This window comes from Cyclopterus lumpus, chromosome 1 (genome assembly GCF_009769545.1).
Source record: "Cyclopterus lumpus isolate fCycLum1 chromosome 1, fCycLum1.pri, whole genome shotgun sequence".
Lineage (NCBI taxonomy): Eukaryota > Metazoa > Chordata > Actinopteri > Perciformes > Cyclopteridae > Cyclopterus > Cyclopterus lumpus.
Window position 1 is genome coordinate 26,478,802 of NC_046966.1, and position 15,035 is coordinate 26,493,836.

The 15,035-nt window shown below is 47.7% G+C and overlaps 1 protein-coding gene across 1 annotated transcript in view; it reads left to right on the plus strand.

Moving 5' to 3' along the window:
* The first annotated feature begins 1,546 nt into the window (after nt 1-1,546).
* The window catches only part of LOC117730993 (bromodomain-containing protein 4-like), a 31,156-nt gene continuing 17,667 nt past the window's right edge, over nt 1,547-15,035 (plus strand). The window contains exons 1-9 of the mRNA XM_034533103.1: nt 1,547-1,678; nt 5,319-5,524; nt 5,601-5,693; nt 6,729-6,866; nt 7,754-7,886; nt 8,007-8,256; nt 8,449-8,518; nt 8,686-9,057; nt 9,290-9,418. Coding sequence (XP_034388994.1) covers nt 5,363-5,524; nt 5,601-5,693; nt 6,729-6,866; nt 7,754-7,886; nt 8,007-8,256; nt 8,449-8,518; nt 8,686-9,057; nt 9,290-9,418 — 1,347 coding nt within the window. The 5' untranslated portion in view covers nt 1,547-1,678; nt 5,319-5,362. The remainder of the gene's footprint in view (nt 1,679-5,318; nt 5,525-5,600; nt 5,694-6,728; nt 6,867-7,753; nt 7,887-8,006; nt 8,257-8,448; nt 8,519-8,685; nt 9,058-9,289; nt 9,419-15,035) is intronic.

Genomic DNA, 15,035 nt, shown 5'->3' on the forward strand with positions numbered 1-15,035 from the left:
CACCTATCTCATCTTCTCTCTCTCCTTATGGATGAATGTACATCTCTCCATTGCACCTTATTAACTCTGCTTCCTCCCCGGAGTCGTTGTGACTTCACGTCTCAGAGGGTCCATTGGACCTGGAGGTGTCTGATGCTGGTGAGCCGGCCTCCCATTGGCCCTGCTGATGCCCCGCCCCCCTCCTCTCTACCTCCTTCTGTTTCATGGATTGGAGTTCCATTCATACATTGTCATATTCATGTAATGTGTTTATGTAACTCTGTAACTCTGTTCATCTGGTCACATGACATCTATTCATCTGTCCATCCGGGGAGAGGGATCCTCCTCTGTTGCTCTCCTGAAGGTTTCTTCACTTTTTTCCCTGTCAAAGATTATTTTTGGGGAGTTTTTCCTGATCCGATGTGAGGTCCTGCGACATAACGACATAACGTATAACGACATAAATACATATAACTACATATAACGACATAACTACACATAACGACATAACTACACATAACTACACATAACGACATAACTACATATAACTACATATAACGACATAACTACATATAACTACACATAACGACATAACTACATAACTACATATAACTACATATAACGACATAACTACATATAACTACACATAACGACATAACTACATATAACTACATAACTACATATAACTACACATAACGACATAACTACATATCACGACATAACTACATATAACTACATAACTACACATAACGACATATAACTACATAACTACATAACTACATATAACGACATAACAACATAACTACATATAACGACATAACAACATAACTACATATAACGACATAACTACATATAACTACACATAACGACATAACTACATATAACTACACATAACGACATAACTACATATAACGACATAACTACATATAACTACACATAACGACATAACTACACATAACGACATAACTACATATAACTACACATAACGACATAACTACATATAACTACACATAACGACATAACTACATATAACTACACATAACGACATAACTACATAACTACATATAACTACACATAATGATATAACTACATATAACTACACATAACGACATAACTACATAACTACATATAACTACACATAACGACATAACTACATATAACTACACATAACGACATAACTACATAACTACATATAACTACACATAACGACATAACTACATATAACTACACATAACGACATAACTACATAACTACATATAACTACACATAATGATATAACTACATATAACTACACATAACGACATAACTACATATAACTACATATAACGACATAACTATATATAACTACACATAATGATAGAACTACACATAACGACATAACTACATATAATTACATAACTACACATAACGACATATCTACATTACATCTAACTTCTGCCGTCTTTATTCAAGCAAAAGGATCAAATGTATCATTTTCATGATAAACAACATGTATCTTCTCTGAAATCATTACGTGATGTTGCGTGATGTTACCCGGGGGGAGGAGGAGGGAGGGGGGGAGAGAGTGACGTCACTTCGGCTGACAACCTGCGTCCTGCCTCCCGTGCGTCTGACGTCACCGCCGGACGTCGAACGGGACTGTTTGTTCTGGATTTGGGGCGAGGAAGGTCTGCGAAGCGCTAACAGGCGACCGAAGCAGGTAAAGCTATGGTTGTAATGCCCCTTACGGCGGCCGTTGGTTTACCGGACGGCGGAGGGGACCGGGGGGGACCCGGTTTAACGGCCGTAGCGGCTGTCGGGGGGGCGTATTTCGCGCGCGCTGTCAGTGTCGCTGCGGCCAGCGGAGCGCGAGCTGGTCCCCCTGCAGGCCTTGCGCCGGGTCGGGCGCACGAGAGGGGGAGATGGCCCTCTTTCAGGGCGCGTGTCTTTAAAATGGCAGGTTCCGGTGTTGTCGCGTTCACTTCCGTGTCTGCATTTACTCGCGCGGAGCTCGCGCCTCCCGGTCGCCGCGCGCTGTCAGGCGGCACGTTCGGCCGCAGGTCGCGCTCGTGCTAAGCAGCTAGCCGCTGTTTGTTTATAGCCCCCGTAGGCCGTATTCGCGACGCGAGTTACGTCCTCGCGCCTGCGCAGTTGACGCGCGATGGCGCAGGAGCTCCCGTGACGGACGGACGTAACTTACGTCGCATTACGTTTACGTGCGGAGCTGTCAGTGGACATGGCGGCGGTCTGACGCGGAATAGGAACATCACAGCTCTTCTTTACGGTCAACGTTTATGATTTAAAGACGACGTCACCGCGCTCGGTAGCCAACCGGTGGTCGGTTCACGTTACCGGGAGCAAGATGGCTGATAGTTGTTGTAGAATAATTAACTTACTTGTCAAAGTCACGTGACGTTGAGTCGTTTTATTTAAATCAGCTGCGACATCCGTGTATTTGTACTACAGTCGGTGGTTGAAGAAGTATTCACGTACGTTACTGCAGTAAAAGTACAAATAGCACACTGACTATTCCATTTCAGGAGTCCTGGTTCAAAAGTACTGATTGATCAGTAAAAGGTTTATATTCTGGGACCTCTGAGCTGTAGTACAGTGAAGAGTACATGTACCTCTGAGCTGTAGTACAGTCTAGAGTACATGTACCTCTGAGCTGTAGTACAGTCTAGAGTACATGTACCTCTGAGCTGTAGTACAGTATAGAGTACATGTACCTCTGAGCTGTAGTACAGTATAAAGTACATGTACCTCTGAGCTGTAGTACAGTCTAGAGTACATGTACCTCTGAGCTGTAGTACAGTCTAGAGTACATGTACCTCTGAGCTGTAGTACAGTCTAGAGTACATGTACCTCTGAGCTGTAGTACAGTCTAGAGTACATGTACCTCTGAGCTGTAGTACAGTCTAGAGTACATGTACCTCTGAGCTGTAGTACAGTCTAGAGTACATGTACCTCTGAGCTGTAGTACAGTTTAGAGTACATGTACCTCTGAGCTGTAGTACAGTCAAGAGAAAAATTACTTTTTATTCATTTTTAAGACACATTTTTACGACATACCTATTGATAAGTTGCGGCCATCTTTATGTGTAGCGTTGCCATAGCGGCTGTCGTAGAAGACAAACTTTTCTATAACGTCTTAATGACTTGATGTATGTCTAAGACACATTTAAGTTAAGTAAATGTTTAATTCGTACGTTCAGCACTCGGGGAGGAACACGTCAGACTCTGGTCTTTGTTTGTTGTTGACCTTTGAGCTTTGGGACATATCAAAAGACTTCTAGATACGGTGAAGGCTCAAGGTCAGAGTTCAGTGCCTTCGTCCATAAAACCATAGGTTGGGTAGAACACACGTCCTTATCGGCTACTAGCTCGTCTTAAAGTCACAGAGTCTCAGTTCTCCTCCACCCTCACAGTTTAACGTTAACCATCATGGTGTAAATAAAGTTTTATCATCCAGTAGATCATGTGATCAGGACATCATGATGTTTCTCTAGTCTCTGATCATGTGACTTTGTAAACAACCAATCAGTGTTTAGACCAACAGGAGGAGAGCTAGTAACGTTAGCAGCACCGCTAACGGAGAACCAGCGGAGGTTCTTCAGTTACATGATGATGCGTTCATGCTCTGCTCAGTGAAAATGAGTACTGGCTGAAGGTAAATGATAACGTTCTCATGATGCGTTCATGCTCTGCTCAGTGAAAATGAGTACTGGCTGAAGGTAAATGATAACATTCTCATGATGCGTTCAGGCTCTGCTCAGTGAAAATGAGTACTGGCTGAAGGTAAATGATAACGTTCTCATGATGCGTTCATGCTCTGCTCAGTGAAAATGAGTACTGGCTGAAGGTAAATGATAACATTCTCATGATGCGTTCAGGCTCTGCTCAGTGAAAATGAGTACTGGCTGAAGGTAAATGATAACGTTCTCATGATGCGTTCATGCTCTGCTCAGTGAAAATGAGTACTGGCTGAAGGTAAATGATAACATTCTCATGATGCGTTCAGGCTCTGCTCAGTGAACATGAGTACTAGCTGAAGGTGAGCATCTTCAACATCAGGAGCATCTTTAACATCAGGAGCATCTTCAACATCAGGAGCATCTTTAACATCAGGAGCATCTTTAACATCAGGAGCATCTTTAACATCAGTAGCATCAGTAGATCACATGTTCTACTGGTCATATGTTCTACTGGTCATATGTTCTACTAGTCACATGTTTTACTCGCTATATGATCACATGTTCTATTTTCCACATGATCACATGTTCTACTGATCACATGTTCTACTGATCACATGTTCTACTGATCACATGTTCTATTTTCCACATGATCACATGTTCTACTGATCACATGTTCTACTGATCACATGTTCTACTTTCCACATGATCACATGTTCTACTTTCCACATGATCACATGTTCTACTGGTCACATGTTCTACTGATCACATGTTCTACTTTCCACATGATCACATGTTCTACTGGTCACATGTTCTACTGATCACATGTTCTACTTGCCACATGATCACATGGTCTACTGGTCACATGTTCTACTGGTCACATGTTCTACTGGTCATATGTTCTACTAGTCACATGTTCTACTTGCCACATGTTCTACTGATCACATGTTCTACTGGTCACATGTTCTACTGGTCACATGTTCTACTGATCACATGTTCTACTGATCACATGTTCTACTGGTCACATGTTCTACTGATCACATGTTCTACTGGTCACATGTTCTACTAGTCACATGTTCTACTGATCACATGTTCTACTGGTCACATGTTCTACTTGCCACATGATCTACTTGCCACATGATCACATGTTCTACTGATCACATGTTCTACTGGTCATATGTTCTACTGTTCACATGTTCTGCTGGTCACATGTTCTACTGGTCATATGTTCTACTAGTCACATGTTCTACTTGCCACATGATCACATGTTCTACTGATCACATGTTCTACTGGTCACATGTTCTACTGGTCACATGTTCTACTGATCACATGTTCTACTGGTCACATGTTCTACTAGTCACATGTTCTACTGATCACATGTTCTACTGGTCACATGATCTACTTGCCACATGATCACATGTTCTACTGATCACATGTTCTACTGGTCATATGTTCTACTGTTCACATGTTCTGCTGGTCACATGTTCTACTTGCCACATGATCACATGTTCTACTGATCACATGTTCTACTGATCACATGTTCTATAGTTTATTTACTGTGTGATGGTTAACGGTAAACTGTTATGGGGAACTGATCTGATCCGGATCCAAAAGGACCCGTTCCACTAGTGTCGTGTGATGATGTGTGGTTCTGCTCCTGTCCTCCAGAGTCGAGTGAGGGCCTGAGGGGGGCCCCCCCGGTCCCACCTGCCATGTCCTATCCGCTCAAACTACCTGCTCAGTCGCTGCAACCCTCTTCGGTGGCAATGGGAGACGGACTGGAGGCCGGCAGCAGCCAGAACCTCCCCTCGGCCCCCCCGCCCCCCCAGATATGGAACCCCTCTCGACCCAAGCGGCAGACCAACCAGCTGCAGGTACCGGCCCTCTGCTTGTGAACTCTGGTGTGGTTTGATGGCCTCCTGTGTGAACCTGCTCTTTGGTCTGTTTCAGTTCCTGCTCAAAGAGGTGCTGAAGACGCTGTGGAAGCACCACTTCGCGTGGCCCTTCCAGGCTCCCGTAGACGCCATCAAGCTCGGCTTACCTGTGAGTCGCGTGTTTTAATCAAAAGAAAACAAGTTGAGGTCCGTCGGTCACATCCTGAACCCTTTCCGGAAGTCGGCATTAGATGCAGCCTTTTGCATTAAGGATTAAAGGTGGAAATCAGAGGATACAATTTTATTTTCTTATTGAAGTACGAATAAAATATATTTAAAATGACACGATATGTTTATGTTTCAGGCCCTAAAGTCTCTCACACTACCATCTACCAGGTGACCTCATTGAGTCCTTTAGGGTTCAGGCCTTAGGGGGACCACTGGGATCTGGGCCAAAGAGAAAGTTCCTGGTTAGCTGTTGTTAGCTGTTAGCATCACACGTTGTCGTTTAGAGGAAGAATGTTAAAGTGAAATAACGCAGAACTTTAAGTTCACTTCCTCCTCGGTTAAAGGTCATGCGACGAGGTTAACCCTTTGAGCGACGGGGTCTTTGTTTACCGTGTTCTTTTAAGGCTTCACATGTGCACAACAATAACACACAATTCATTCATGAAAGTATTGAAATTGTGTCGAATGTAAAATTCAGACTCAGGTTTTTTGATCCCTCGAACAAATATAAATGTTACTAAATGTTTCCTAATAAACTTTTCTCACCAGGGCTCATTTACGGCTCTTGTAGTCCTGAATTCACAATGTTACTTCAGTAATAGTACAAAAGTATTGACACATCAAAATGTACTTAATGTGACAAAAGTAAAAGTATACTTAAAGATACCGCTCTCTACCTGCAGGCCACCGTAGTTTAAAGGGGAGGGGCTGAGCTGAGGGGTATTTAAAGGGGAGGGGCTGAGCTGAGGGGTATTTAAAGGGAGGGGCTGAGCTGAGGGGTATTTAAAGGGGAGGGGCTGAGCTGAGGGGTATTTAAAGGGAGGGGCTGAGCTGAGGGGTATTTATCTGACAAACCACCAGATGTCACTAAAACAAACGCTGTCCCTTTAAGGTGCCTCTCATGTTGGCTCCAGGTGACAGATGAAAGGTGTATTTAAGGTGTGAAGAAGTACTCTAACCATCTCTCTCCCCGAAGGACTACTACAAGATCATCAAGATCCCCATGGACATGGGAACCATCAAGAAACGTCTGGAGAACAACTTCTACTGGAATGCCCACGACTGCATCCAGGACTTCAACACCATGTTCACCAACTGCTACATCTACAACAAGGTGTGTGTGTGTGTGTTTTATATATTCAATTCAATTCAATTCAATTCAGTTTATTTTGTATAGCCCAATATCACAAATCACAAACTCCCCTCAGAGGGCTTTACAATCTGTACACATACGACATCCCTGACCTTTGACCTCACATCGGATCAGGAAAAACTCCCCAAAAATAACCTTTGACAGGGAAAAAAAGGGAAGAAACCTTCAGGAGAGCAACAGAGGAGGATCCCTCTCCCCGGATGGACAGATGAATAGATGTCATGTGACCAGATGAACAGAGTTACAGAGTTACATAAACACATTACATGAATATGACAATGTATGAATGGAACTCCAATCCATGAAACAGAAGGAGGTAGAGAGGAGGGGGCGGGGCATCAGCAGGGCCAATGGGAGGCCGGCTCACCAGCATCAGACACCTCCAGGTCCAATGGACCCTCTGAGACGTGAAGTCACAACGACTCCGGGGAGGAAGCAGAGTTAATAAGGTGCAATGGAGAGATGTAAATTCATCCATAAGGAGAGAGAGAAGAGGAGAGAGGTGCTCAGTGTATCCTAAAACATCCCCCAGCAGCCTATAAGCCTATAGCAGCATATCAAGGGGCTGGACCAGGGCAAACCTGATTCAGCCCTAACTATAAGCACTATTAAAGAGGAAAGTCTTAAGTCTATTCTTGAATGAGGTGACTGTGTCTGCCTCCAGGACTGAAAGTGGAAGCTGGTTCCATAAAAGAGGAGTTTGATAACTGAAGGCTCTGGCTCCCATCCTACTTTTTAGGACTCTAGGAACCAATATATGTGTGTGTTTTATATATTTGTGTGTGTTTGTGTGCTTCATATGTGTGTGTGTTTATGTGTTTTATATGTGTGTGTTCATGCGTGTGTAGCCAGGCGATGACATCGTCCTCATGGCGGAGGCCCTGGAGAAGGTCTTCCTCCACAAGATTACGGAGATGCCGCAGGAAGAGACGGAGATCTCTGTGGTCACCAAGGGACACCGCGGGGGCCGCCGGGAGCCAGGTACCAGTCTAGGATGTGATGGGGGGGCGGGGCTTTGAAATGTCAGTGAACCACGTCAGCCAACCAGTCCCTCTGTCATCTGCCCCGGTTCCCCCTCCTCGTTCCTCTTCTTCCCTCCAGGTCTGATCACCAAGTCGGACTCGGGCCAGGACTCGTCGTCCCCCTCCTCCCCCTCGGCCTGCGCCCCTCACGGCCCCCCCGCCCTGTCCCTGCCACAGCCCCCACGGGTGCCCCCCACGCCCGCCTCTCACGCTCCACACCTGGGCCCCCCGTTCTCCCTCTCAACACCTGACGTCTTGGTCCAGGGCGTGACGTCGGTCCCTCCTCCGGCCTCGACGCACCCGGGCCTCCACCCGGGCCTCCACCCGGGCCACCACCGGGCCCCCCACCCGGGCCTCCACCCGGCCCCCCACCCGGGCCTCCACCGAGCCCCCCACCCGGGCCTCCACCGGGCCCCCCACCCGGGCCCCCACCCGGCCCCCCACCCGGGCCTCCACCCGGCCCCCCACCCGGGCCTCCACCGGGCCCCCCACCCGGCCCTCCACCCGGGCCTCCACCGGGCCCTCCACCCGGCCCTCCACCCAGCCTCCCACCCGGCCCCGATGCTGCAGAACCCCCCCCCCCTCATCAAGGTAAGGAGAAGCCGTTAGTGACCAGTTCATTGATCACAAGACAGATACTCTTGTTAAGATTATTATTCTCATATAAAGTCTCACGCTGGACAGAAAGAGGACGTCTCACTCCAGAACGAAGAAAGCACCGATCGGTAACTCATCAATAATCCGATCTGTTCCCGTAGCAAAGGAAGAGCCAGAAGAGGAAAGCGGACACCACCACGCCCACGGCCAACGACCAGCTGAGCGAACGCTCTCCCGTCTCCGCCGAGGCTCGGCCGCGGCGGGAGAGCGTTCGCCCGTCTAAGACGCCCAAAAAGGACACGTCGCAACCGGACTCTCAGCACCAGCCGGGAGGCGGCTCGGAGGCGGCGGGCGCGGTCACGCACAAGCGGCAGGAGCAGCTGCGTTACTGCGCACGCCTCGTCAGAGAGATGCTGTCCAAGAAACACGTGGGCTACGCCTGGCCCTTCTACAAGCCCGTCGACGCCAAAGCCCTCAGCCTCCACGACTACCACGACATCATCAAGAACCCCATGGATCTCAGCAACGTCAAGGTGACTCACCGGGGAACCCGACATGTAATAACCTAGAGGTTACATTACAAGTACCGGATGGCTAAAGAGCTTTCTTTGCTTAGCTTTATTTTAGCTTCAGCTAAGCCCTTCTCATCTTTCAATATTTGGTTTCATAGATGCAGTTTGGTTGGGACGAAGTAAACATTCCTCCATTCCTTCAGCAACGTGGAGCTTTTTTGATCATGGTGGCGCGTTTGTTTGTCTCCCTCAGAAAAAGCTTGACAACAGGCAGTACAGAGACGCTCAAGAGTTCGCAGCAGAGGTCCGATTGATGTTCTCCAACTGTTACAAGTACAATCCCCCAGATCACGATGTGGTTGGCATGGCACGCAAACTACAGGTAATCAACAATCCACAAATCCATAATAAACACTATATGACCACCGCCAGATTAACCTCCCCCCTTTTTAAACCACTACATAAGCATCAAATGTCAGGAGTGGAATGGTGCACAGTAGGTTCATATCTGGGTTTTGGGGTCACAGTTTATTTAGAAGATGGGGTTTGGTTCATACCCGGGTTTCAGAGCCACAGTTTGGTTCATACCCGGGTTTAGGAGTCACGGTTTGGTTCATACCCGGGTTTAGGAGTCACGGTTTGGTTCATACCCGGGTTTAGGAGTCACGGTTTGGTTCATACCCGGGTTTAGGAGTCACGGTTTGGTTCATACCCGGGTTTAGGAGTCTAAGAGTCGGTTTGGTTCATACCCGGGTTTAGGAGTCGGTTTGGTTCATACCCGGGTTTAGGAGTCGGTTTGGTTCATACCCGGGTTTAGGAGTCAGTTTGGGTTCATACCCGGGTTTAGGAGTCGGTTTGGTTCATACCCGGGTTTAGGAGTCTGTTTGGTTCATACCCGGGTTTAGGAGTCTGTTTGGTTCATACCCGGGTTTCAGAGCCACAGTTTGGTTCATACCCGGGTTTAGGAGTCACGGTTTGGTTCATACCCGGGTTTAGGAGTCGGTTTGGTTCATACCCGGGTTTCAGAGCCACAGTTTGGTTCATACCCGGGTTTAGGAGTCACGGTTTGGTTCATACCCGGGTTTAGGAGTCACAGTTTGGTTCATACCCGGGTTTAGGAGTCACGGTTTGGTTCATACCCGGGTTTAGGAGTCACGGTTTGGTTCATACCCGGGTTTAGGAGTCTAAGAGTCGGTTTGGTTCATACCTGGGTTTAGGAGTCGGTTTGGTTCATACCTGGGTTTAGGAGTCAGTTTGGTTCATACCCGGGTTTAGGAGTCGGTTTGGTTCATACCCGGGTTTAGGAGTCAGTTTGGTTCATACCCGGGTTTAGGAGTCACGGTTTGGTTCATACCCGGGTTTAGGAGTCTAAGAGTCGGTTTGGTTCATACCCGGGTTTAGGAGTCACGGTTTGGTTCATACCCGGGTTTAGGAGTCTAAGAGTCGGTTTGGTTCATACCCGGGTTTAGGAGTCGGTTTGGTTCATAACCGGGTTTAGGAGTCTAAGAGTCGGTTTGGTTCATACCCGGGTTTAGGAGTCACGGTTTGGTTCATACCCGGGTTTAGGAGTCTAAGAGTCGGTTTGGTTCATACCCGGGTTTAGGAGTCGGTTTGGTTCATACCCGGGTTTAGGAGTCACAATTTGGTTCATACCCGGGTTTAGGAGTCTGTTTGGTTCATACCCGGGTTTAGGAGTCGGTTTGGTTCATACCCGGGTTTAGGAGTCTGTTTGGTTCATACCCGGGTTTAGGAGTCACAGTTTGGTTCATACCTGGGTTTAGGAGTCTGTTTGGTTCATACCCGGGTTTAGGAGTCGGTTTGGTTCATACCCGGGTTTAGGAGTCACGGTTTGGTTCATACCCGGGTTTAGGAGTCTAAGAGTCGGTTTGGTTCATACCCGGGTTTAGGAGTCACGGTTTGGTTCATACCCGGGTTTAAGAGTCGGTTTGGTTCATACCCGGGTTTAAGAGTCGGTTTGGTTCATACCCGGGTTTAGGAGTCTGTTTGGTTCATACCCGGGTTTAGGAGTCTGTTTGGTTCATACCCGGGTTTAGGAGTCACAGTTTGGTTCATACCTGGGTTTAGGAGTCACGGTTTGGTTCATACCCGGGTTTAAGAGTCGGTTTGGTTCATACCCGGGTTTAGGAGTCTGTTTGGTTCATACCCGGGTTTAGGAGTCTGTTTGGTTCATACCCGGGTTTAGGAGTCTAAGAGTCGGTTTGGTTCATACCCGGGTTTAGGAGTCACGGTTTGGTTCATACCCGGGTTTAAGAGTCGGTTTGGTTCATACCCGGGTTTAGGAGTCTGTTTGGTTCATACCCGGGTTTAGGAGTCAGTTTGGTTCATACTCGGGTTTAGGAGTCTGTTTGGTTCATACCCGGGTTTAGGAGTCTGTTTGGTTCATACCCGGGTTTAGGAGTCACAGTTTGGTTCATACCCGGGTTTAGGAGTCACGGTTTGGTTCATACCCGGGTTTAGGAGTCTAAGAGTCGGTTTGGTTCATACCTGGGTTTAGGAGTCAGTTTGGTTCATACCCGGGTTTAGGAGTCACGGTTTGGTTCATACCCGGGTTTAGGAGTCTAAGAGTCTGTTTGGTTCATACCCGGGTTTAGGAGTCACGGTTTGGTTCATACCCGGGTTTAGGAGTCGGTTTGGTTCATACCCGGGTTTCAGAGCCACAGTTTGGTTCATACCCGGGTTTAGGAGTCACGGTTTGGTTCATACCCGGGTTTAGGAGTCACGGTTTGGTTCATACCCGGGTTTAGGAGTCACGGTTTGGTTCATACCCGGGTTTAGGAGTCACGGTTTGGTTCATACCCGGGTTTAGGAGTCTAAGAGTCGGTTTGGTTCATACCTGGGTTTAGGAGTCGGTTTGGTTCATACCTGGGTTTAGGAGTCAGTTTGGTTCATACCCGGGTTTAGGAGTCGGTTTGGTTCATACCCGGGTTTAGGAGTCAGTTTGGTTCATACCCGGGTTTAGGAGTCACAGTTTGGTTCATACCCGGGTTTAGGAGTCACGGTTTGGTTCATACCCGGGTTTAGGAGTCTAAGAGTCAGTTTGGTTCATACCCGGGTTTAGGAGTCACGGTTTGGTTCATACCCGGGTTTAGGAGTCTAAGAGTCGGTTTGGTTCATACCTGGGTTTAGGAGTCGGTTTGGTTCATACCCGGGTTTAGGAGTCACAATTTGGTTCATACCCGGGTTTAGGAGTCTGTTTGGTTCATACCCGGGTTTAGGAGTCGGTTTGGTTCATACCCGGGTTTAGGAGTCTGTTTGGTTCATACCCGGGTTTAGGAGTCACAGTTTGGTTCATACCTGGGTTTAGGAGTCTGTTTGGTTCATACCCGGGTTTAGGAGTCGGTTTGGTTCATACCCGGGTTTAGGAGTCACGGTTTGGTTCATACCCGGGTTTAGGAGTCTAAGAGTCGGTTTGGTTCATACCCGGGTTTAGGAGTCACGGTTTGGTTCATACCCGGGTTTAAGAGTCGGTTTGGTTCATACCCGGGTTTAAGAGTCGGTTTGGTTCATACCCGGGTTTAGGAGTCTGTTTGGTTCATACCCGGGTTTAGGAGTCTGTTTGGTTCATACCCGGGTTTAGGAGTCACAGTTTGGTTCATACCCGGGTTTAGGAGTCACGGTTTGGTTCATACCCGGGTTTAAGAGTCGGTTTGGTTCATACCCGGGTTTAGGAGTCTGTTTGGTTCATACCCGGGTTTAGGAGTCTGTTTGGTTCATACCCGGGTTTAGGAGTCTAAGAGTCGGTTTGGTTCATACCCGGGTTTAGGAGTCACGGTTTGGTTCATACCCGGGTTTAAGAGTCGGTTTGGTTCATACCCGGGTTTAGGAGTCTGTTTGGTTCATACCCGGGTTTAGGAGTCTGTTTGGTTCATACCCGGGTTTAGGAGTCAGTTTGGTTCATACTCGGGTTTAGGAGTCTGTTTGATTCATACCCGGGTTTAGGAGTCTGTTTGGTTCATACCCGGGTTTAGGAGTCTGTTTGGTTCATACCCGGGTTTAGGAGTCACAGTTTGGTTCATACCCGGGTTTAGGAGTCACGGTTTGGTTCATACCCGGGTTTAGGAGTCTAAGAGTCGGTTTGGTTCATACCTGGGTTTAGGAGTCAGTTTGGTTCATACCCGGGTTTAGGAGTCACGGTTTGGTTCATACCCGGGTTTAGGAGTCTAAGAGTCGGTTTGGTTCATACCCGGGTTTAGGAGTCACGGTTTGGTTCATACCCGGGTTTAGGAGTCGGTTTGATTCATACCCGGGTTTCAGAGCCACAGTTTGGTTCATACCCGGGTTTAGGAGTCACGGTTTGGTTCATACCCGGGTTTAGGAGTCACAGTTTGGTTCATACCCGGGTTTAGGAGTCACGGTTTGGTTCATACCCGGGTTTAGGAGTCAGTTTGGTTCATACCCGGGTTTAGGAGTCACAGTTTGGTTCATACCCGGGTTTAGGAGTCACGGTTTGGTTCATACCCGGGTTTAGGAGTCTAAGAGTCAGTTTGGTTCATACCCGGGTTTAGGAGTCACGGTTTGGTTCATACCCGGGTTTAGGAGTCTAAGAGTCGGTTTGGTTCATACCTGGGTTTAGGAGTCAGTTTGGTTCATAACCGGGTTTAGGAGTCTAAGAGTCGGTTTGGTTCATACCCGGGTTTAGGAGTCACGGTTTGGTTCATACCCGGGTTTAGGAGTCACGGTTTGGTTCATACCCGGGTTTAGGAGTCGGTTTGGTTCATACCCGGGTTTAGGAGTCACAGTTTGGTTCATACCCGGGTTTAGGAGTCTGTTTGGTTCATACCCGGGTTTAGGAGTCGGTTTGGTTCATACCCGGGTTTAGGAGTCGGTTTGGTTCATACCCGGGTTTAGGAGTCACAGTTTGGTTCATACCTGGGTTTAGGAGTCTGTTTGGTTCATACCCGGGTTTAGGAGTCGGTTTGGTTCATACCCGGGTTTAGGAGTCACGGTTTGGTTCATACCCGGGTTTAGGAGTCACGGTTTGGTTCATACCCGGGTTTAGGAGTCACAGTTTGGTTCATACCCGGGTTTAGGAGTCACGGTTTGGTTCATACCCGGGTTTAGGAGTCACGGTTTGGTTCATACCTGGGTTTAGGAGTCAGTTTGGTTCATACCCGGGTTTAGGAGTCGGTTTGGTTCATACCCGGGTTTAGGAGTCAGTTTGGTTCATACCCGGGTTTAGGAGTCACGGTTTGGTTCATACCCGGGTTTAGGAGTCTAAGAGTCGGTTTGGTTCATACCTGGGTTTAGGAGTCGGTTTGGTTCATACCTGGGTTTAGGAGTCAGTTTGGTTCATACCCGGGTTTAGGAGTCGGTTTGGTTCATACCCGGGTTTAGGAGTCAGTTTGGTTCATACCCGGGTTTAGGAGTCACGGTTTGGTTCATACCCGGGTTTAGGAGTCTAAGAGTCGGTTTGGTTCATACCCGGGTTTAGGAGTCACGGTTTGGTTCATACCCGGGTTTAGGAGTCTAAGAGTCGGTTTGGTTCATACCCGGGTTTAGGAGTCACAGTTTGGTTCATACCCGGGTTTAGGAGTCACGGTTTGGTTCATACCCGGGTTTAGGAGTCAGTTTGGTTCATAACCGGGTTTAGGAGTCTAAGAGTCGGTTTGGTTCATACCCGGGTTTAGGAGTCACGGTTTGGTTCATACCCGGGTTTAGGAGTCTAAGAGTCGGTTTGGTTCATACCCGGGTTTAGGAGTCGGTTTGGTTCATACCCGGGTTTAGGAGTCGGTTTGGTTCATACCCGGGTTTAGGAGTCGGTTTGGTTCATACCCGGGTTTAGGAGTCACAGTTTGGTTCATACCCGGGTTTAGGAGTCTGTTTGGTTCATACCCGGGTTTAGGAGTCGGTTTGGTTCATACCCGGGTTTAGGAGTCTGTTTGGTTCATACCCGGGTTTAGGAGTCACAGTTTGGTTCATACCTGGGTTTAGGAGTCTGTTTGGTTCATACCCGGGTTTAGGAGTCGGTTTGGTTCATA